Raw genomic sequence first — 21287 nt, 5'->3', positions numbered from 1 at the left:
CACAGTGAGGCCAAACAAACCGACACATCAGAGTTTGGAGCATAGGAAGGTTGAGTGCAGGGCCAAGCAAAGAGGACAGGTGGTCCTGTTTCAAATACCCTGAACTCCCTGAAGGGTTTCAGCTGAGTATTTTCAAAAGCCAGTTGAGAGAGGGGAGCCCCGGGCCTGTGGTCAGCTGTGCACAATTATCTGATTGGTTGCTGTTGAGGTAACAGGGCATGTCACAGGGGTTAATATGATCAATCTTAGGTGCCCATAGGTCTGGGGGCTCGTGATCAAGTAACTAACATCTTCCATTGGGTAAGGATTCTAGCATCTGTAAAACAACTCAGGAAATGTGCACCACATACCATTATCTAGGTCCTTCAGAGAGGGTATGGGGGAGGAGTCGGTCCCAGGAAGGACCATAGGGTCCTGCTCGTTACACTTCCTCCCCACCGTGAGGTAAATAACCAAGAGGACTCCCAGGGCTGCCTGAGGTCAACTTCACTGTCAAAGCAGTGGATCTCGTCCATCAGACAGCCTCGCTTCTGAGTGCTGGACACAAGGAAGAAGAGGCTGGAGTGGGGCCAGTACAGATCTCTGCAGATTCCTAGAGACTGGAGTCTAAAACCCGGGTCACTTCCTCCTGTCCCTTTTCCCTTCTCCGGGTGGCCTTCTGCAATTCCAGACCAGAGGCCAAAGAACTAGGCAGGAAAGGGTTAAATTTCCAGGCCTCCCGGACCAGGTTCCAGGACTGGGGTCGGTAGGTGGGGGTGAGGAGGGTGGAGAGAGGGATGTGCTGGGAAACTGGTAAGAGTAACATCTGGGCCATGGTCACTGCCCCTCCTCCTCGCCCCAACTGCAGGCGCCGTGGCAGGAGGAAAATCAGAGTGGTTCTGACCAAGCATTATTGTGCAACCTGGCACTGGAGACAGCCGGGTGCTGGAGACAGAAGCGGGGTTCAGCGTTGGAGGCAGAGTCCATCCCAGAGGTGAGACTTAGTTCTTACTGAACACACATGCCTTCAGGACTCTGGTTTCCACATTAGACTAAATGTGACTAAAATCCATTTTCTGGTTCAAAACCTCAGAGAATTGGAATTAGAAGCTCTGCCCCTGGGCTCCAGTCTTGCGGCCAGAGGCACAGTGCCACTGGTGGTTCTGGGAGGGCTGCCGTGGACGAAGGTGGGTATGGACGGAGGCTTTTTTCACCCAACCTCCTGAAGTGGCGGGATTCTGCCGCTTCTCCAGGCGCCTCCCAGTCAAATCTGTACCTAGAGAAGTCCCCTTTCCCTCAGCAAGGGAGCCCAGCCAAGTCCCTAATGTGGCTGAAGGAGTGCGGATGGGGCAGAGAAGAAAATGGAGGATCATGGGAGGAAACCCGATCGGAGGGCTACCCCAAACAAACACAGGCCAGGAAAAGTGGATTTTCCTTTTAATGCAAAAGGCTGCAATACAAAATGAGTCCCATTCTTTAGGGTACTGGAGTGGGAAGAGGTGGAGGGCAGAGTTGAAAGTCTCCTCCTAGCCCTCTCTCCCCTGACTTGCACTGAGGCAAGAAATACTCTGCTGCCTCATCCGTGGGGTTGCCCCCACACGAGTGTCAGAGCTCTGGGTCTGGGTCATCTCCGACTGGCCTGAAATTCCTTGACGTGGGAGCGGGAGGGAACGAGTGAACCTTTAGGGCTTTCTCTTAGGTCTAAAAGGATTCTTCAAGCTCTGGAGTCCCATATGAAAAGAAAGGGCAATGAGAATTTGGCTTCAATTGGCTAAAAATGTGAGATTTGAATCACAACTTGCCCACATTCGGAGACAGATTCCAGAAGACAGAGCCAAATGGACTGGGATAGGGAGAAAGAGGAGGAGCGGGAAATTTAGTAGGGATATAACTGTATGGAGGTGAAAGAGACTGAACTAGCTGCCTCCCTCAAACTTCTTCCTCCTTCTTCCTCATCTCCAGCTTATAGACAATCTGGTAGCCATCATCCCAGGCATAGAGCTGGCGCTCTCGGGGGTTATAGCGGAGGCTGGCATGGGCACCATATCGGCGGGGGAAATAAGGGAGCGCTGCCCTCTCGGGGGTCAGGGTGCCACTGGCATCAAAGGAGCACTGGATGCGGGCCCGACTGGCGGGGCGAGTGTTATAGACGACATATAGGGTCCCACAGATGACAAAGGCAGCCTCAGCATTCTCTCTGGGACACGGTGTGTCCCACTGCTGCTCTGTGTCCAGTGTCTGTGGGTCTAACTTGGCCAGACACAAGTGCCTGTCATCCTCCCGAGTGGCATAGACAGCCCAAAGGCCCTCCTCGTCAGCCGCCAGGTCTATGTACGTGTCTGCCGTCAGCCCGTACGGGGGGATCAAACCCTCTGCGGGGAATACGGAACTGTCCACCACCGTGCGGTTGGCCAAGTGGAATTTGATGAGCTGCAAAGTGTTCTCCAACTCATCGCCCCCTCCAGGTCTTCCAGGAGGCCTCCGGGCATAATATAGAAAGCCGCCATATACCAGCTGGCCCGTGCCTACCCAGGGGAAGGGCACCCGGACTCGGGAAGCTTTCCGGGCAGCCATGGCCAGGGTGAAGTCACGCAGCCTTGGGAAGACGAAGGCTGTGTCGTTCTGGGTCCCATCTAACACGTAGATCTTCTCGGCAGGCCCCAATGGGTCCTTTGTCCACAGGCCCACAGGCCCACCGAAACGCTTCAGGATCTTCATCGATCTCACCTGGGAGATGGTGTAGCCACAGTCTGGTGGGAAAGGAGAAGAGCATAAGACAAGGAAACACAGGCAAGAGTTAGATGCTCAGTGCAGGAACTCCCCAGGGGGCGCCATTTGGAGAAGAGCCAGCATTTGCCCAGTGGCTGCCTCTATTCTTACCGGGATTAGGGAAAAGGTGCGTGGGTCCTCAGAAACTCTCCTTAACAAACCTGTTATTATAGAGATTTCCCTAAGACAGATTCCAGAAGACAGAGCCAAATGGACTGGGATAGGGAGAAAAAAAGAAAGAACCAAGGAAATATACAGGTACTGAGAGTGTCAGGGGTCGGTTCAGATTGCTTACCTGTCACCATATCATACTTCTCATTCCTTCTGCCCTTGCCTTTGGTCCCGGGACTTCCGGTCACCTTCTCGTCAACCTCTACACAGGGGAGGGCTGGGTTCTGGGTCTCCAGATAGTCCACTTCCCGCTCCAGACGGTCCACTCTCCCCGAGATGGTGTCTGCCTCAGTTCTGAGCGCCTCCCGCTCCTTCTCGGCCACCTCCAGCAGCGGCAGCATCTTGTTCTTGAAGTCCCGCAGCTCAGCAGCGTGCCGACTACTCTGGTCCTGGCACTGGGCCAGCCGTTCCTGAAGGGATGGGGCAGCAGGAGGGAGGGCTGGAGGGTTACAACTCCCGGCCAGGGAGAGGCCCAACCAGGGAGTCAGGAATGGCAAAAAGCACAAACTCAGCCAGGCATCAACATCCCCTTCAACCCCACGGAAAAGAAACCAAATGTTCAGAGGTGCTAAATGTGCAAAGAGCCCGGCTAAGATTCACCTAGGCCTCCATCCCGACTTGGAGTCCTGCAGACTGTCTCTGTGAGCAATGCCACTGAGTCATCTGGGCTTCTAGGGCCGTCTAAGTGCAGGAGGGTGAGAAAGGGTCTCTGCTCCGTTATACAGTCTTCCTCTTGGGAATTAAGATGCTACAGACTTCAAACTTAAAAAGGCAGAGAGTTGCAGATATTCTGAGAATTTCCAACTTTAGCAGAATCATTAGCTCATCCTGAGATGCAGCCCCACAATTCCAGCTCTCATGGCCACTCTGTTCCCTCAGCCCATCTAATCCTGGAGGTAAAATGCAAAAGGGTCTATCTGCTCTGGAATTGCTCTTTGTGTGTGGGGAAAAGAGGAGGGCTTGCAACTTTGAGGATCCTCTTATTAAAAGATGGAGTTTTCTGTAGGTCTTTACAGAGCCCTAACTTGGCATTCACCCACTGACAAACTGGATAAATCAACAGATGTGGAATCCTTCCAGGCTGGGCCAGAAAAGAAAGGAGTCACTTACCTCCAAGGCAGCTAGTCGGCGTTCCATGTACTCCACCAGGTGGTGCTGCTGTCCTTGAAGGGGTCCCAACCATGACAAAAGGAACAAGATGAGGAGAGGAGTGCGGGGCCCCATGGCAGCCGGAGAGTGGGGCCAGGGGAGACCGAGTGTGTAGTCGTGTGCAGACGGCCTCTTCCACTCAAGCCGGCGGGCTAGCTTTGGAGGCGGGGTGGGGGCGGTGCCTTCTCTCTTTCTGGATCTCCGGGTCTCTCTCACTACTCTGGAATGCTCTCACAGTCTTTACGGCCCCCACCCCCTCCTTTCCGCTCGCTCGGATTGATCAAACACAGATGGCCCTATTGCAGAGCAGCCAGAAGCTTAACCACCTCCCGCCTAGGCTGCAGGCCACTCAGGAGGGGTAGGAGACTGGGAACCCTAGGGCAAAGGCCTTCTGGGCAGTCATCCAGGAAAAGGAGTTAGCAGGGGGAGGCAGAGGCCCCAGAGAAGACGCAGCAAACTCTATTCCTGTTTTAGAATGCCTCCAGTGCTGACTTAAGAAACAGGCTTCATGAATCCTTCCCTCTCCCAAAAATAACAGCATGGACTGGTTTCTGCCTTTAGTGGTGGCTGGAAACAGAGGGGATGAGGTTTGAGGGGAAGAGGTGGGAAAAAGGGCCACACTGGGCAAGGCTGTACCACCTTCTTCTACAGCTCATTGGCGCCATCTTGTGCCAAGCACCTGGTATCACCTCAGGATTTACAGGGAAACCAAGGCTTAGACTTCACCTCCTGTGGAAAATTTTCCACGAAGTAAGCCAAGCAGATTGAATTTACAGGGGTTTTTGTGATTACAATGCAGCTTTCCCCGTGGACTATCCGATTACTTATGGGGCTACCCCAATCTCTCTGTGATTTAACCTAAGAAAGAGAATGTAGCTGAGATTAAACTATCAAACAAACAAACAAAAAAACCCAAAACAGGTGATTGAGAAACTAGTAAATTAATTCTTGATTATCTGGAAGCGAGACTGACAACAGAGCCTTTTTATATATAGTCTTCCTTTGCCCCAAAGCTTCTAGGTATATTCTTACCAAAACTGGGAAGTAGTCACTGAGCTCACACTAATTTTACACTCATTTAAAGAAAAAAAATTTGAAATGTATGTTGCAGTCTAAACCAAAATAAAATGTATTCTGACCTCCCTATTGTCTGGGGAGAAGGGGTTAGTGATAATTTCTCTTGGTTATGGTCCAAAAGGGTGTTTCTAAATGTTCCTCATTTCTATATCCCAATGATGACTGCAGGAGCCCAAAATGAACAATGACCACTGTTAAGGTACACCTGTCCTGAAACACATGCATCAAAAGAAGTCAAATGAACATAGTGATTATTCAGAGACCTGCAGTGATGAATGTAGACAAATCTCTAATTCTTCATCATGAGAAATTTTACTCACTTTAATCAAGAGAAATCTGATCAAAAATCTCCTCTTCAAAAAAAAATGCTTCTAACAGTGCAGTTTGAAAGGAAGGGAAAACAGCATCTCCTTGTGGTTGTTCTTATTCTCATTCTGCTCTTGAGATATCTGGTGGATCACGTTAGGAAGCAGATTTTAATTAGCTTGTGTCCGAAGTTTCTGCCTCTTTCATAGGGCCCTGACACTCCATTCTTGGGAAGTGTTCCCTACTCACTCCTATTCTGCTGTGGAGATTTGTATGAAGAAAGACTTTGTCTCTAACACTACTGATGTTCAGATGCAATGTGTTTAGCCACTCCCTTTGTCCCCCTATAAAAGAAGTCAAACACAGCCACATGAATCAGAAAATTTACCCATTTTTATTGATGCATTGCAATTGCTCTACATTTTACCATATTATGTAGAAAATACTGAAAATACAAGCTACTTTGTAAAACCAAAGACAAACATTGAATCCAAAGATAAACTATGTTTTACACAATGGACCCTTTTCCCGTAGTTAGTATTAAATTTTAAATATCTATTTCTTTTGTTAAAATGATTATTTTACATACTCCCTAAGTACATCTGCATTACAAACAGGGTTCAGTAATTCTCAGAAACTGTTTCTAGAGGCTTGTTGTAAAAGAAGCGCACAACCAGAAAAGGGAGAAAGCAAAAAAAGTTTAAATCGCACACAATAACTAGCATATCAAATACATTTAATAAAGTTGGAATTCCATTGCAATATCAAGAATTCAAAGCAGAAATACTAACATTACATATAATGTACATAAAATGTACTGCTACATGTAGTGAGATTATTTTTCAAGCTGAATCAAAACCACACATTATATAAAGTTTAGCAACAAACAACCATGTAGACATGCTGCACCATCCATCAGTTTAAAAAACAAAAAGAAAATCGAAATAGGAAGCAGGCTTGGGTCATTCCTGTCACTGAGAGGCAATTTCACTTCCTATCCTAAAACAAACCATCCTAACCAGTGGCGTTTTGCATAATAATGCTGAATAAAACACACAGTACTGTGCTTGCCTGGCTACGGGCAGTCAAGCTGAGTCAAGCTGAGCCCCTCAAGTGGAGGACGATGGATGACCAGAACTACTTAAATGGGGTTCTTCTTCCTGGGGCTGGGATTTTAGCTGAGCAGTGACAGCAGTATCACCTCCTGGGAGCTAACAAAAACTGCGCAGTGACAGAGCGTCCAGATGAGCCGAGACTGGCTGGACCTAACCCTTCCCACTTTCTCTCTCACCCTAAAGGGGAGAAGCTGGAAACAAGTTCTGAGAGGACTTAGAGCCTTAAGCTGGTCGGAGGCCAGGCCACTGTGACCTGGACCAGCTGCTCACTTAATTCATGGGCTTCCCCCGTCCTGTCAGGGCCAGCAAAGTTCAGCCCCAGGGACGGAATCTAAAGCCACACTGAGCACATACACATTCAGTAGACACAGGTGGGTTTTTATCTTGGTAAATCTGAAACGCCAATTTGCAGACTAAGACTGAAAATGTCTAAAATTCTTAAAGCCACACATTGCTAGTAAGGTGATTAAGGTAACATACAAGCGCCTGGTATCGCCTTCTCCCCGTTAAGACTCCTGTCTTAAGTGGTATCCCCTTACTGGACTGGGGGCGGGGCGGGGCGGGGGGGATGGGGACGAGAGTGAAGTGTTACGTGTTTTTTTTTCCTGCATCTCATTTCTTACAAAAATAACAAATCTTATCCCTTGTCAAGGAAAGATAAGGAACAAAAAATGTTTCCATTAGAAACTAGATCTGCCTTTGAGCAAGAAAATGAGAATGTGCTTAGCAAAGAGAGACATAAAGATCACACACTGGCCAAAAAGCTGTATAACACCAATGACAGAAACTATACAAACTGCCTGGGTATCTTGACCAACATGGTGCTGAGAACACAACTCAATATGATGATTAAAAAAATTCAGAAAACACCGACACGTTCCTGTTAGGCTGTACTGACCATCTGCCCCCTCTTGAAAGCCCTTCCTCCTTACAATGAAGAAATTCCAAATACCTTGACAGCTCCTCGGTGTCCATCCCGGTACAGAGCTTGCTGACCAGGCTCCATGAAAATCTCCCATCTCCATCCTGCACCTCCTTGACACCATCTCCACGAAGAACCAGTCCTAGACTTATCCCTCAAATACACAATTCTCAGTTCAGATGGAACACGTCTACATCTCAGGGTTAACCTTCTTCCCCCAAATCTTTTACGGGCAGGAACTTGCCATCCCCACTACCCTCTACTTGACCCAGATCCGTGTAGGAGCTAAGAGTACAAGGACAATTTCACAGTTTGAAGGGCCCCAAGAATATACAAGTTGTTAAAAAGAAACCTCAAAAGCCCAATGACTCACAGGCTTTGGTTCCTTCTTAATATTCTTCACCAACTAAGAGACCTTTCTGTGAGTTCCCTGTCAACAGCGGCATCACTAGACTCCTCCTCACAGTATGGGGACGTGGTAAGCAACACAACAGGCTCTTTGGTATAAACACATTTGTTACATGTTTTTATTCAACAAGCAAATATTGTACTAGGAATGTCGACTATGTGCAGGAAGGACTGCCACGTGGGAAAAGGAAAAAACAAATCTCATCTAAAAGTGATTGCACATACTTAAAAAAAAAAGAAAAAAAATGCATATTTCATATTGGCTTGACTCCTCTCACCTGCTTCCCGAATTCTCACAGAAGCACGGTAGCAACGCACAGTGAGGGAGTCGCATGGGGAAAACGCCTCCGTGAGAGCTCAGCTGAGAATCCAAAATGGAAAGGGGTGGAGGTGGCCGTCAAGGAGAGAAGCTGCTGTTTTTATTTTTCAGTGTCGGCCGGGAAACTGAGAACAATGCATTTACACAACACAGCTACTAATCCTGTTCTGGTAAATCCCAGTGAACAGCTCGGGGTCCACGGGGCCTTGCTGGTCCATCCTAAGGCAAGCTCACTGTAAACTCTATTAACCACTACATTATCATATAAGGCACTACAATAAGGGAAGGAGGAGAAGGGGAAGGAAGAGACACACACTGAACAACTCCTCACCAGACACACCTGTGCAAAACAATTCCAAGGGTCTCCTCTCCCTGCAGGCAATGGCCCTGCCCACTCAGCACTACAGTAATATGCTCTAATATAACTGCAATTAGTTCACATACATTCCAACAAGTATCAGTTCATTTTGGTTTAAATACAATGGAGACATCAATTCCATCTCCGGGGTAACACTGGAGGATCAGATACACACTAAATACACAATTCAAGTGTAATCACTACACATTTGATTACAAATAACATTTGGGGTTAGCGGGAAAAATTGCTTGTTATAGTCTTCTAATCAATATGTACATATTTAATTATGCAAAATATTAAAACACCACCATTACAAAACTTCTAAAATATTTTTAAATTCAGTAATAAATTTTTAAAATATTTTTTGCAATTCCTACATGCACTTATTGTATAAGTCTTAATAAGAGAGCATTCAATTTGCTGCTGGCATACAAAGAAAGCTACTTTAAAGTATAAAAGCTATACACGACCTTCTTACATCTGGTTTCAGGTCCTTTCACTTTCTCCCCAAATAAACCACACAGAATGAAGGGAGAGATGAGGCAAAGAGAGAGAGAGAGGTGTATTACTGAAAATTCATACTCATCTTTAGGCAAAGCTCATCAATGCCAGTATCACGTAATACAAAGAGATTCTGCATATAATAAAACCACCACCACCATACAATAATAACCACCTTAATGGCTTTTCCGATAATAAAATTTAAGCTGAATCAGAGAGAGAAGGACTCTTTAAAAATAATTTAAAAAGAACGCACAAGGCTTCATTTAAAAAGAACACCTGGTGCTTTCACGGTAGGTACGGATTCTCTCACACTAAGTTACCAGCAAATGGTGAGCTGCCTTTTAAACACTACTTTATAATAAACACAGGAGCAACTGAGAGAATCCCAATAGTAACAGAGCAGTACGTAGCCAGTTTTGCAAAAACAACAATTTCCCATTAAGTATCACGTGACATGGAAAGAAAACAGTGTAAGTTTAAATGTCCCATTAGCAAAGGTAAAATTTCGAGGAGAAATGCGAGATAGTAAAATACAGACTTGTGCAAGCTGCTTTTAAAATAAGCAATTAAATTGGTCTTGGTTTTAAACAAGCAGAAAGCAATGAATTTTCTTTTCTTACTTGTTATCAGATTTCAAGTCCTTCTATCAGCATTTTTCCTCTGACCAGCAATTACAATAAAACAAAGTTAAATGAAGAGGGGCTTCATTTGTTTTTAAAAGCATTTATAGAAATCAAGTCAGAGAGAGAAAATATTTTTCAAACGGTAACTTCAGAATGATCTCTCTTCCTTGGTAACTGCAGAAGATGGGCATCTGAACTCTCCCAAATACCAAAAATGCTGTCACAAAAAATAAAGAGTTAAAAAACAGGGCAGACTTTGGGAGACTACAACAATGCAGTCAGCACTGAGACAGGTTCCCCAGAGAAAAGCCCTCTGCTTCAGTGGGCCCCTGCAGAGCAAGTTGCTGGCTAAGGAGTTTCAGGAGAGGGTAGGGGAGGAGTTCATCACAGCCCATTACTAAGAACTCTGGGCCAGGTTCTTGACCCCTCCTCCCTCACGCTCACCAACTACAAGTAAGAATACTGGCTGATCTTGGTAGGACTCAGTGGGTATCCAGTGTAAATTGTTGAGCCTCGGGAAGACCCAATGTAAGACTGGGTGGCAAACTGGTGTTGGTACTGAGCAGGGGCCACGCTGGCAGAAGTGAGGAGGCTGGGCCCAACACTGACAGGGACCTGGTGCACCAGAGTGCTCGGGTGGGTGGTATAGGCTGCAGCATGCCTTGAGGAGCCTTGTGGGGAGAAGAGATGAGCAATGGAGCTGGTGGAGCCCAGTGCAGCAGCAGAGGTGGGGGCCGCATACGTATACAGGTGAGGCTGGCTCGGCAGGTGAGCAGGGGCTGGGGCCAGGTGTGGGTGCCCCGTCGAGTGGAGTGGGCTGCCGTGCTGGAAGGCGTAGGGGGCTTGGGAGAGCGGGGCCACAAACGCCTGCTGCCTGCGGGGGGCAGGGTTGCTGCTTCTCTCCTGCGAGGTTGGAGCTGAAGATGACTGCTGGTTCTGGAAGAAGGAAGAAGGGAGTGAGGAATCCCAAGGTCACGCTGGTTCAGGGCACCAAAGGCACCAAGGCCAAGTTGAGAGCTGAGGGTCTAACTTATACCACTTCTGGGCTGCCATAGCACAGAATCTCCCAGACTGGCAATGCTGTCAGAAGTCAGCCATCCATCCCTCTGCCTCTTGGCAGAATAGATCCTAACCCAGCCCAAATAGCAGCAGTTTGCTCTCAAGTATGACAGAGGAAAGGGGGAATCAAAAGTTCATAGGGGTACCCACTCCTGCAAGCGAGTAACTGTTGACTCAACTCACCCTATTCTGGCGTCAGTGACTTTGAATTTTTCCTAACCTTTCTTCCTTGCCATTGTTTTCTTTTGTTCTCCTCTAAGTTCTTCATATCCCTCTTGAATTGTGGAGCCTAAAACACATGCACTAACTCGAACTTACATTTGCACTTGCACATGCTTTCTCTCTCACACGCATACAAACACACCTGCATGTGCACACATCCAGTTACACCCTCATAGTCACACTTTCTCACTCCTGGTAGACATCATACAAGCACCAGAATTTTAGCTGAGGAAAAAGTGAACACAAACGGAAGAGTGACCCTCCCCACCCCATCAGAGGATCAGATCTGGGGGAAAAGCCCCAAATCCCTGACTCAGGCAACACGTAGGACTAGAATGAGTTGATTAAGTGGCCAGAAAGCTTTTCACTGCCTCTTGGCTCAAGTAAACAGTGTAAGGCTCAGGTTATTTATGACCCGAGAGGTAAAGGAAGAGAATCTGGTCTCAGTGCATGTGGTGGTGTAGAACCAGGCACGGACTAAAGCATCCTAGGCTCTTTCTAAATTCCAGACATTTCTCTAATCTTCCAGGCCAGACTAGGGAGGTCTGAAGGAGAAGCTGGAATGTATATCCTGAACACACAGAGGGACTGAAGACACGGCACATGCAGGAATGACGCAGGCCACGGGACACCAACTGTCTGACACAAAAGGGGCTTCATTTAGCTTTATTCAGCAGTCCAGCCAGAAGCAGGGTTCTCCAGAGAGGAACAATAGGGGGGTCCCCAAACAGAAGGCAGCAGCCCCTAGCGCTTACCTGGCTAAGGTTGAGTGGCTGTGCAGCGCTGGTCCCCCCGCGTTGAGCTCGATACCCCGTGGGGGTGATACAGCATCCTGACGACTGCCCACTCACCGAGGCCACGGGCTTGGTCTTACTGCTCAGGAGACCTAGGAAAGGGCCAGGCCTGAGTCATGAGCAGACATCGGCTCAGTATCACTGAGCTAAACCTCAGGTGGCATTTTATTAATCAGGCCATGTTTGCAAGAGTTAAGGTTTCGTGTGTATCTTATTTTCTCAGTTACATTTACACTAGAAGAATAAAAACTGTATTATTCATTTCTTTTCTGTCTTGCTACAAAGCTCCATAAAGGATCTTCAAAAGGTTCGCTTCAGTAAACATTACAGTAAATATGTAAGGTACTGTTAGAAATACAAACACAAGTAAGACAGTCCCTCCTCCCAAGAAGCCTAGAGTTTTATGTAGGAAGGGTCTGAACAAGAACAGAAATGACAGTGTGAAACTGAGTAAGATATTGGTAATACTGAGAACATTCAAGTGTCAAAAGGATTTAAAGGAAGTCAAGATTATATCTTGCTAGGCATTCACTGTCTTCAAATTCTAAGAAACTGCTGGGCAGTTGAATATAAGCATGATCAATTTCCAAAATTTTGCTTCCTTCTGTGGTCCCACTAGGAAAACTGGAGCATTTATTCAGTGGCTTGTGGAGTACCCTATTTTCTTTGGACCCAACAGCAGACAGAGCTCCTAATCATGCTGCTCAGTAGCCTGGCATCAGGAAGTTGTGCCTTGTCTGCAATGGAACAGTTGTCTACTTCTGAGGAGAACCACACACCTTCAAGCTAGAGCCCTGTCTATGCAGACACATTCCATTTGGCAGGAATGTAACTCATAGTAAAACACTAGTTTATAAAAGTATGGAAGAGATGGCTACACTGATGCCAACATTTCACACTCCCCTCCTCTGGTGTCTAGAGTTGCCACAGGAAAACAGCTGCTCAGACAAGGACTACATTTCCTGGACCCCCTTGCCCCTAGGTGGGGCCATGTGATGAGTTTTCACTATTTCCAGAGCTAAAGGGGTTAAAAACTATGTGTGCCTCCTCCCTAGTCTCTCCTGATTGAACGCCGAGGATTCCAAGGCTCTGCAGGCCCCCCAACCAGGAGGACTTGCACTGGGAAGTCATGCGAACAACAAGTAAACTTCTATTATGTCCAGCCAGGAAAACTCGGGCCTGTTACCGCAGTTAGCATTACCCAGTAACTGGACCAGGGAGCCTACACCCAGCAGCTAACAGAGCACAAAAGATGGAGGTAATCAGGTTGATAATAAAACCCACAAAAGCATCACTGCTACACCGGCCGCTGGGTGAGAAAAGACCTAAAGTACTGTTTTCCAAAACACTTTTGCAGTCATTTGTAATATTATCAATTCCTGTTCACTTCTGGATTGTAAAGTCGAATCATCTGTGGCAAAAAAACAACACTCCCTGCCACACAACATGCGCTTATCCACCTTCTCCCAACAACAGTGAGCATGCTTCTGAGACTGCAAACTCATCTGTATATGAATCCAAGCAAAATAAACATAGGAAGATAAACTGATGGCCAAAAACAATTTCACATCACAAGGAACTGATTTCTGAATTAATTAATTTTTAAGAAAATCTATGCCACCAGTCCATACCATTGGCATAAGTGCATTAGAGCAAAATATGAGAGGTGCACACATCACACCAAGAATTCAAGTCTAGCTGTGAAGATACTCACCTGAGGCCTGGGTTGCTACAGTGCAGTCACCAAGCTGAGTTTTCAGTGGAGGTACAATGATGGTGCGGGTGCCAGCGCCATCTCCCACGACTCTGCCAGGCCCCTCCGGAAGGGGCCCACTGTTGCCCCGGAGAGCGCTCAGGGTATCAGTGGAATAAGGGCTGCTCAAGGAAGAGTCAGAGTCTGGAGAATCATTGACAGTGACGTAACTGATGACATTAGACCTTGCCTTCAGGCCAGAGCTGAGGAGAAGAAAGTACATGAAAATTTGACACGAAAAGCAATGTTTCTCTGATGGTCTCTGGTCCTCCCAAAATAACCATGATGATGATGATGATGACAGTAATAATAACAACAGTGGCAGCAGCAAACTCCTGAGTGTGGATTATGCACCAGGCACTATTCTTACACTCCACACACATCTCACTGAACCCTCACAACACCTCTGTGAAGTAGGTACTATTAGGCCTGCCCTGCAGATGAGGAAACTGAGGCAGAGGGAGATGAAGAAACCTAAGTAAGTGGTAAGTGGTGAAGACAGGATTCAGACCCAGGACAGAGAGACTGCAGAGCACGCACCTCCAACAACTGTTTCATGTGGCCTCGCAGCCATTCCCATTCACAGTTATTTCAACAGTATTCTTCAAACACCACTTTTTTTCCTATCTCCCTGCTAGACTATAAGTGGTTTGTCACTTTTAATCAAACTTCTTGTTATAGGTGTTTTTAAAAAAACTTCTTCACAAATGGATTCCTGCCTTACTAACTTTACTTTTTCCTTATTTTTTAATAGGCATGGCTCCAGTCAAAGCAATCCTACTGGTTATTTAATTTTTGCCAGTACTAAGCCACTTTTCCTCACTGGAAAGTTTACTATTTTTCTTCACCAAATCAATTCAAGGGCCATTTTTAAAACTTAGTTACAAGTCTACCTACCATTTGTAGACAGCCATTTGTAAATACCATTTTGTAACTGTAAATAGCTCTTTTGAAGTACTTCATTGTAAATTTACTCTCTCAAGTTCATTTAAACTTCATATACATATGACTGTTCAGTCTCCTAAATTACTTTTATGTGTCATCCTACAGCCTCAGGTAAAAGTAAGGTTATTCTGTATGTCTAACACCAAAAACCCAATGAAGAACACAGAACAATCAAGGAACTATGTTCACATTAAGGGAGGTATCACAGTTCTTAAATGTATCCACTCTCTCTCAGTTAACTGCCCAGTTAAGGACCTGGATAAGGTGCTGGGATAAGAGGAAGTAATATGGTACTTAAACTGAATGACCACAGAGCAGAGTGGGGAAAAGAAGGTAGACCTACTTAAAGTTCTACCTCTTCCAAAGAGGCCTGTTCAGATTAACAACTTACACAAATTTCAAATAATCACATATCTACCAACTTGTTCCAATTAACTATTGTTTAGATGCTTCTGTTATATTATCTGTTCTCAGACTCTAAAGTTCCTTAAAGGCAGGGGATCATGTCTGTAGCATACAATGTACATTCCAAGCCAGGGGAGCCTGACAACATAATACACACCTTCCATCTAATGTATATGAAAGACTGATTTAACTGATGAACACGTGTAATATTATAGAAAACTTGGCAATGCTCAGTTATGGAAATTTGACTGTTTTGGCTCACTAGTCTAAGGCCATGCTTCCAAAATACCCTTTGTTACTCCTTCCTTTCCTGGCCAAAACTGGGCTACTTGCCTGAAGCCAACAGTCTAAGACCAAGGGTAGGAGTCACTGAGCCAGGGAACCATTCCCCTTTCTTACCTATTGGGCTTGTATTTGTTGTCCTCTTCCTCATCAGTGTCACTGCGGATAGTGATGACACTCACAGGAGGGCTGGGAGTGTCTGGAATGATGATTGGCTGATGCTGATCTTGTACGGGGACTAGGGAATTATAAGAAGATGTGGTACGGAGGGGGCTGCTCCCAACCAGAGAATAGACTTGAGATGGCAGAACATCCAGAGAGGACCTGTAGGAAAAGGTTACAAGAAATATCATTGAGTGCTTGGTCCCCAAAATTATACATTTTTTCCCCCCAGAACTCTTTCCAATTTGCTTCCCAATTTGATTCCTTTCTACCTAATGATTATGTCGATACACTTAACTATATAAAAGTTCCAATAAAAAAATAAACTAACCGCTCTGGCCAGAGTTTCCAGGGACAAGAACACCAAAATAGAACACAGATTTTATTTTTGTACGCCCTTTACCCCATGGTTAAATTTCACTCTATAAAGTGGGCAGAAAAATAAAAACGTCAGAAAAAAGAAAGCTGGATTCGAAGTAGCAGCAGAGAGAAAGTATTAGCATACCAGGACACCTCTACGCACACCCAAAGGGTAGTTCTTTTCAACTTGGCAGCTACCTGCTGCTTCACACCAAAAATGCCTATACCACAACACTCCAAATGCCGGGCAACACAGCTCTCAAGCCGGCAGTTTTAACTATCAGCCCTACGAGACTTACTTAGAAGAGACTGGAACAGACTGCTTATTCTTCTTGGAAGGGAGGGAACTGGATTGTTGCTGTCTGACAACATGCGCAACGCCAACATTAAGGGGCTGAGCAGTGGCCAATGTCACATGGTTAGCCAGCAAGGATGGCTGCTGCATAATAGTGCTGTACTGGTTGCCATGAGAGTGGGCATTCCTGTACCAACAGAAAGAGAAGAGTGAATGCCTAAAATACTGGGAAGTTAGCACCAAATAGGTACTAAAAGCAATTAAAACAACCAAATAAAACTGTGTTTTATTTTTAAAGTTGGGCACCTGGATTATAAGGCTCTTAGGTTTTCACTGTATGGTTTCTAATTACATAAGACTTTCCTTAAATCTGAAGTAAATAATAGCTGAACTTAAACCTGTTACTTCCTGGGGAGAAGGGGAGAGGGTATAGCTCAGTGGTAGAGTGCATGCTAGGCCCTGGGTTTAATCCCCAGTACTACCTCCAAAAACAAAAACAAAAACAAAAAAACTTCCCCTCCTCCATTCCAAACCTATTGTTCCCTGAATTCAAAGTTTTCTTATAACTCCATCTTCTAGCCTGATATGGAGTCTTTTCTTCAAGGATTTCAAAGAGAGGTAAACTCGCCTTCTCTTTATTTTCTTCCTAGTCTCACCAAATCCTCAAATGCTCCTACCCTAAGGGATGCGCTCTTGCAAATCTCCCAGAGAGAAACACAGGGGCACTTGCCTCCAGTCTGTGAGCTGCTGGCCACTGCCCATGGCCTCTGGAATCACTGCTGTGGGCTGGACAGAGTTGTGCAGAGCTACCCCAGGCAACTGTTGCCAAGTTGAAGGCAGGAGAATTTGTTGGGTTCCTCCAGGCCAAGCCTGCTGTAAAGAAACACACACACACAAAAAGATCCAGACTTGACTCATTCTTGGCTTTTCTTCTGTTTTTTAGATGAAAGAAAAATTCATATCTTAAAAGAAGTTGCTTGTAGATTGTTAACTTGCAGAGATTAAAGAAGAAAGGTCAGAGGGGCTCAAGGTTACAAGTCTTATGAACAGGGAAAGAGAACACGCTGCTTTCTCTTGGCCACCTCCATAACCTGACCACCAGGGTATTAAAGAAAAGAAGATCCCTGTGGTTAAGAGTTTCTGATACTGTAGAATAAAGAAGTCTGAAAGTTCAGAGGTAAGCTCTAGTTAAATGCTGAAGTAACATTTTGCAAAGAATCTAAAAATATCTCTAGAAAGAGTTAAGACAGCTCCCTTGAGATTAAAAGTAGGAATTTATAATTTTGCGTGCCAATCAGATAAAATACATCAGGTCAATTCAACCCATAAAACAAAGGGGAGAATTGTTTTTTTTTAAAAGGGTAGTACTTGGAAAATGGAGCCAGATGTGGATGACCAAAGGCCAAAATCCTTTGGCAAACAAGCTTATGCCAGCAACAGAAAGCGAACTTCATCGTTTATAGCCATGGGATAGGATTTTAAAGTAAGGCAATAAGAAAAATATTTAAGAAATAAATAGAGTACCATACTTTGTTTTTAATAGTTACCTAAAAGATACTGTTTTATGTATCATTTGTAGAAACATACTTCAACATAAAAACTAATCACGAAGAAAATAAATGATCTGTAGTTTTTAACAAGCCATGCCACTTGCAATAGACAACAAATATGTTTTCTGTACTTCTTACAGAAATTGTGGCATTTTCTGAAAAAAAATGGGAACAGATTTGAAAGTTTCCTTTTTAAACTTGAATTCTACAGTACAATCACCTACTTGCTTGGGTACATATGGTTCTGTTTCTTGAATTCAAACTGCAAGGCCATCAACACACTGTTTTAAAAATATTTCTGCAAGTAACAGATCCACTTGTTACAAATACTGGTTCCAAACAAGAAGCCTTCAAATCAGAGAAACTGCAAACACGTCTGCTACCATAAGCAGAATTCAAAACAAAACAAAAACAAAACAAAAAATAAGAGAAGTATGTTAAATCACACCATGCGTCTTTCCATAAGCCAACACCTGCACAAGACAAAGCATGTAGTTTAATACAGAGCAAGAACACATTCCAACGTGAGGCAGAAATCTGGCGTTCCAAGCGACGAACTGTTTTGACAGAGGAAGAACAAAAATATGCAAAGCTTAGCAAGTAGCTAGTGCAAACTCAAGAGAAGCAGCAAAGGAGAAATGTCAACTAACATTCCCAATCTCAAAACTATAGGTGTGCGAGTCAAACCAGTTAAAACCAGTGGTGTGGATCAATCAAGTCGGAAATACATCTGACTCCCTTACACTCAGGTTTTATGCTTATTATGTAGTTAATTTGGTGGTGACAAAAGACTTTTAAACTGAAAACCAAACAAATTCCAGCAACCAAGTATGTTTCTGAGAATGTTTTTCACTCACATGAGTCCTTGGGAAACAACAAAAGAAATTTAAAGCCATTTTGAAAGATGTAGAAATACCAGGATTCAACAGTGTCAATTAGGTTTTCAAATGGTTACCTAATTTTAAATTTTAAATAATAAAATGCTGGATATCAAATAAACAATTCTAACTCCCCCAAATAAACCAAAACATATCCAAAAATCACTATTAAGGTTACCAGTCCTGAACAAGGACCTCAAAGTCCTGCTTGTTTGTTTTCCCTAAGACCCATACTAAGACATTTGCTGTAAGATATTTAATAGCTTTTCCCCATGACTTTTGATAAAAAAGGATATTATACTTACATAAAGTTTTTCAGCCATATTTTTACTTTTGTATAAAGATCTACTTGTAAAATAATTTCTCCAAAACCCCCTATAAAAGAGTTTTTGCTTTTGATTTCAACCAACAAATGAAATATGATCTAAAAGGGTTCTAAAGGGAACATGTTTAAATGGAAGATAAAAACTGCCACTGACCATGAGTGGCAAAGAGGTATCTTCCTGCATTCATAGAGGGAAAGTTAATATCAACTGATAAAGCAACAAATTAAGAGCATCTTAAACATTTCTATATGCACACAAGTTTTAGAACCTTAAAACAACATATAAAGAAGGAAGCTAACTTGCCAAGGAGTTCAAATTTTGGCCATCTGGGTACCTGCAGCAGAGCCAAACTAAAGGCCATTCATTCCTTCCTTCTCAAGGTACGGTGGGTAAAAGATAGGGCAGAAGACAGATAACAGTGTTGAAGCTCTCCTGAGGCTACACCAAGAGCTTTTATCACACTAGGCTGGCAAAGAAGAATCATGGGATCTGACTCCTTACAGAGCCACACTGAACATCAGAGTCAAACAGTGCTTCAGCAAATGTTCGGGAGGAAAACAATGAGACATTAAAGATGTAGCAAGAACACAGCCACAAGATGGCACATGCTTCCATGCCCTCTGCAAAGACTAAGTTAAAATATTTTTTGTGAAAAATGAGAAAACCAGAAGAAAACAGAACAAAAACAAACAGGAAAAAGTAAAAAAAGAAAGAAACCAAAGAAACTCCGTTAGTAACACAATCAAGTGAGGGGAATTACCAGTACAGCGGCAGTCTGTTCAACCAGCGCCGGCCGGCCGGCTGCGCAGCTCAGAGTAAAGGGCACCGCATACTGCGGTGTGATGGTGGCTACTTGAGGGTGGAGAGTTGCTACCATTAGTGGTGTACAGCTTCCCTGAAATGTAGATTAGGCAGGTGAGTGAAACAAACACGGAGGCAGGTTATCTGGATTCAGAAGGGTTTTCATCCCCCACCCAGTTATTACCACAATAAGCAATGTAACTTTGTATCACTTAAAACGCATGTACAAACACAACTTTACCCTTCAACTCCACACAGCACTGGCCCACTAGGTCAAGTATCAATGGCCTAAAGCAAAAAAGTATAGGAATCCTTCTTGGGTCAGATTCAAAGGATCAGTTCTACAAAACGCAGTTAACAAAGGCATGTATTAAATAGTTCTTCCTCTTCCCACTCATGAAATAAGAGTTTTGGATTTCAGAATTTCCTATGTGTCATGGGCCATGCATTTATACACAGAATTAAAAATACAGTATTTGTTGCTTCTATGAATATTTCATGATTTTCTTGATCATCTTAGTTGCATTTTCCATGGCAGGTATAAAGTTTTAAAGCTTTCTACAGCCTAGTAGGAATGAAGGAATGTTAACACATGAAGAGGCATCCTGATATGAACCAGCCTCTCAACCGTGATGAAATCCTGAAAGAGTGAGCAAAAGGGACACTAAGACAGCAAAGGGGGAACCTTTCATTTTTAGAATCAGAGTGTTGTTACATGTGTACTGTTCCTTTAAAAGCATCCAGATAAAAAATTAACTGCATCCCACAAAATTAGAGTAAATATACTCAGAAGACAATTTCTCAAAGTGGGTATCTATCCCTCCAAGTCTAAGGAAGACACTGGCAGAATTGCGATAGTGTTAGGAATAAGTACATCATTCCATTATAGATGTTTTATTTTAAGCCCACTGAATCGTGACCAAGAAAGATCTTACAGCTGAAGCAGATATCACTTTCCAGGACAAAATATCTGACTGTCAATAGTGCTTCAGAGTGCTTCAGCACTACTGAGTATTCAAGGAGCTCTGGCTTTTACCTGTGTAAGAACTCCCGACTGTATCTGTAGTGGCTGAGCAGCGGGTGCCTGGGGCACAATTGGCACAGCATTATCCACCCTCACAGGGAATCCAGAGTGCTTTGTTGTTGCCTGAAGTCCAGCTGTAAAAGCAACACCACAGTTACACTGCTTTGCTAGGTCTGGAGGTACTGCTTGTTGGGGGTTTTTTTGGTTTGTTTTTAGCTTTCTGGTTCAAATAATCCATCAACCAGGTTTTAGTTCTAGACACTTAAAGGAGTTTCACAGAAGTCTAAGGAGTTAAGATGCTTGATACAAGAAGGGCTAATTTCAGGAAATTCTAAATTTTTTTTTAATCCAACAAAGCTTAAAACGTAACGCTCATCCCATTCCCATTAACAGAAGAGGCCAAAACTAACAAACCCCTCCAGTTCGTAAGCTACATTCATCTTTTAATCTACTAAGAAAAAAAAAAACTTAAGCATTTAAAAAGTGTCATCTATTAAAAGCAAAGAGTTAAATATAATTATAACTTTTGGTTAGTGAGATAAGAAAAATTATGAAAAGTTCAATAATTTATTATCTGAGTTACCCTTTTGTTTAGAATATTTAAGGGGATGTTTTACCCTGCTCCTGAAAAAATGTAACTTGGTTCACAAATAAGTCATATATTTTATCTTTAACCATAATGTGAACTGAAAGAACTATGCCTAGGATAAACATATTTAAAAAGTAGACAC

General features: G+C 44.1%; 2 protein-coding genes across 5 annotated transcripts in view; both read right to left on the bottom strand.

Moving 5' to 3' along the window:
* Window positions 1–1399: 1399 nt before the first annotated feature.
* On the bottom strand, window positions 1400–4409 carry OLFML3 (olfactomedin like 3). Its single transcript, XM_010976144.3, has 3 exons — window positions 4030–4409; window positions 3044–3329; window positions 1400–2729 (listed from the first exon to the last, which is right to left on the bottom strand). The coding sequence occupies exons 1-3, from the start codon at window positions 4141–4143 to the stop codon at window positions 1909–1911; spliced, it is 1221 nt and encodes a 406-aa protein (XP_010974446.1). The 5' UTR covers window positions 4144–4409; the 3' UTR covers window positions 1400–1908.
* Window positions 4410–5822: 1413 nt separating this feature from the next.
* Window positions 5823–21287, bottom strand: part of HIPK1 (homeodomain interacting protein kinase 1) — a 48186-nt gene continuing 32721 nt past the window's right edge. For 2 of the 4 annotated variants that reach the window (XM_031457858.2, XM_031457857.2), the window contains exons 9-16: window positions 20569–20690; window positions 19492–19626; window positions 16708–16850; window positions 15982–16164; window positions 15278–15484; window positions 13490–13731; window positions 11737–11867; window positions 5823–10636 (exon numbers count right to left, since the gene is read on the bottom strand). In XM_031457858.2, coding sequence (XP_031313718.1) covers window positions 10148–10636; window positions 11737–11867; window positions 13490–13731; window positions 15278–15484; window positions 15982–16164; window positions 16708–16850; window positions 19492–19626; window positions 20569–20690 — 1652 coding nt within the window. In that variant the 3' untranslated portion in view covers window positions 5823–10147. Of the gene's footprint in view, window positions 10637–10942; window positions 11049–11736; window positions 11868–13489; window positions 13732–15277; window positions 15485–15981; window positions 16165–16707; window positions 16851–19491; window positions 19627–20568; window positions 20691–21287 lie in introns of all 4 variants that reach the window. The other 2 variants (XM_031457860.2, XM_031457859.2) reach the window with 2 other exon arrangements.

Source organism: Camelus dromedarius, chromosome 9, assembly GCF_036321535.1.
Source record: "Camelus dromedarius isolate mCamDro1 chromosome 9, mCamDro1.pat, whole genome shotgun sequence".
Lineage (NCBI taxonomy): Eukaryota > Metazoa > Chordata > Mammalia > Artiodactyla > Camelidae > Camelus > Camelus dromedarius.
This window is presented reverse-complemented; position numbering and strand designations above follow the sequence as displayed.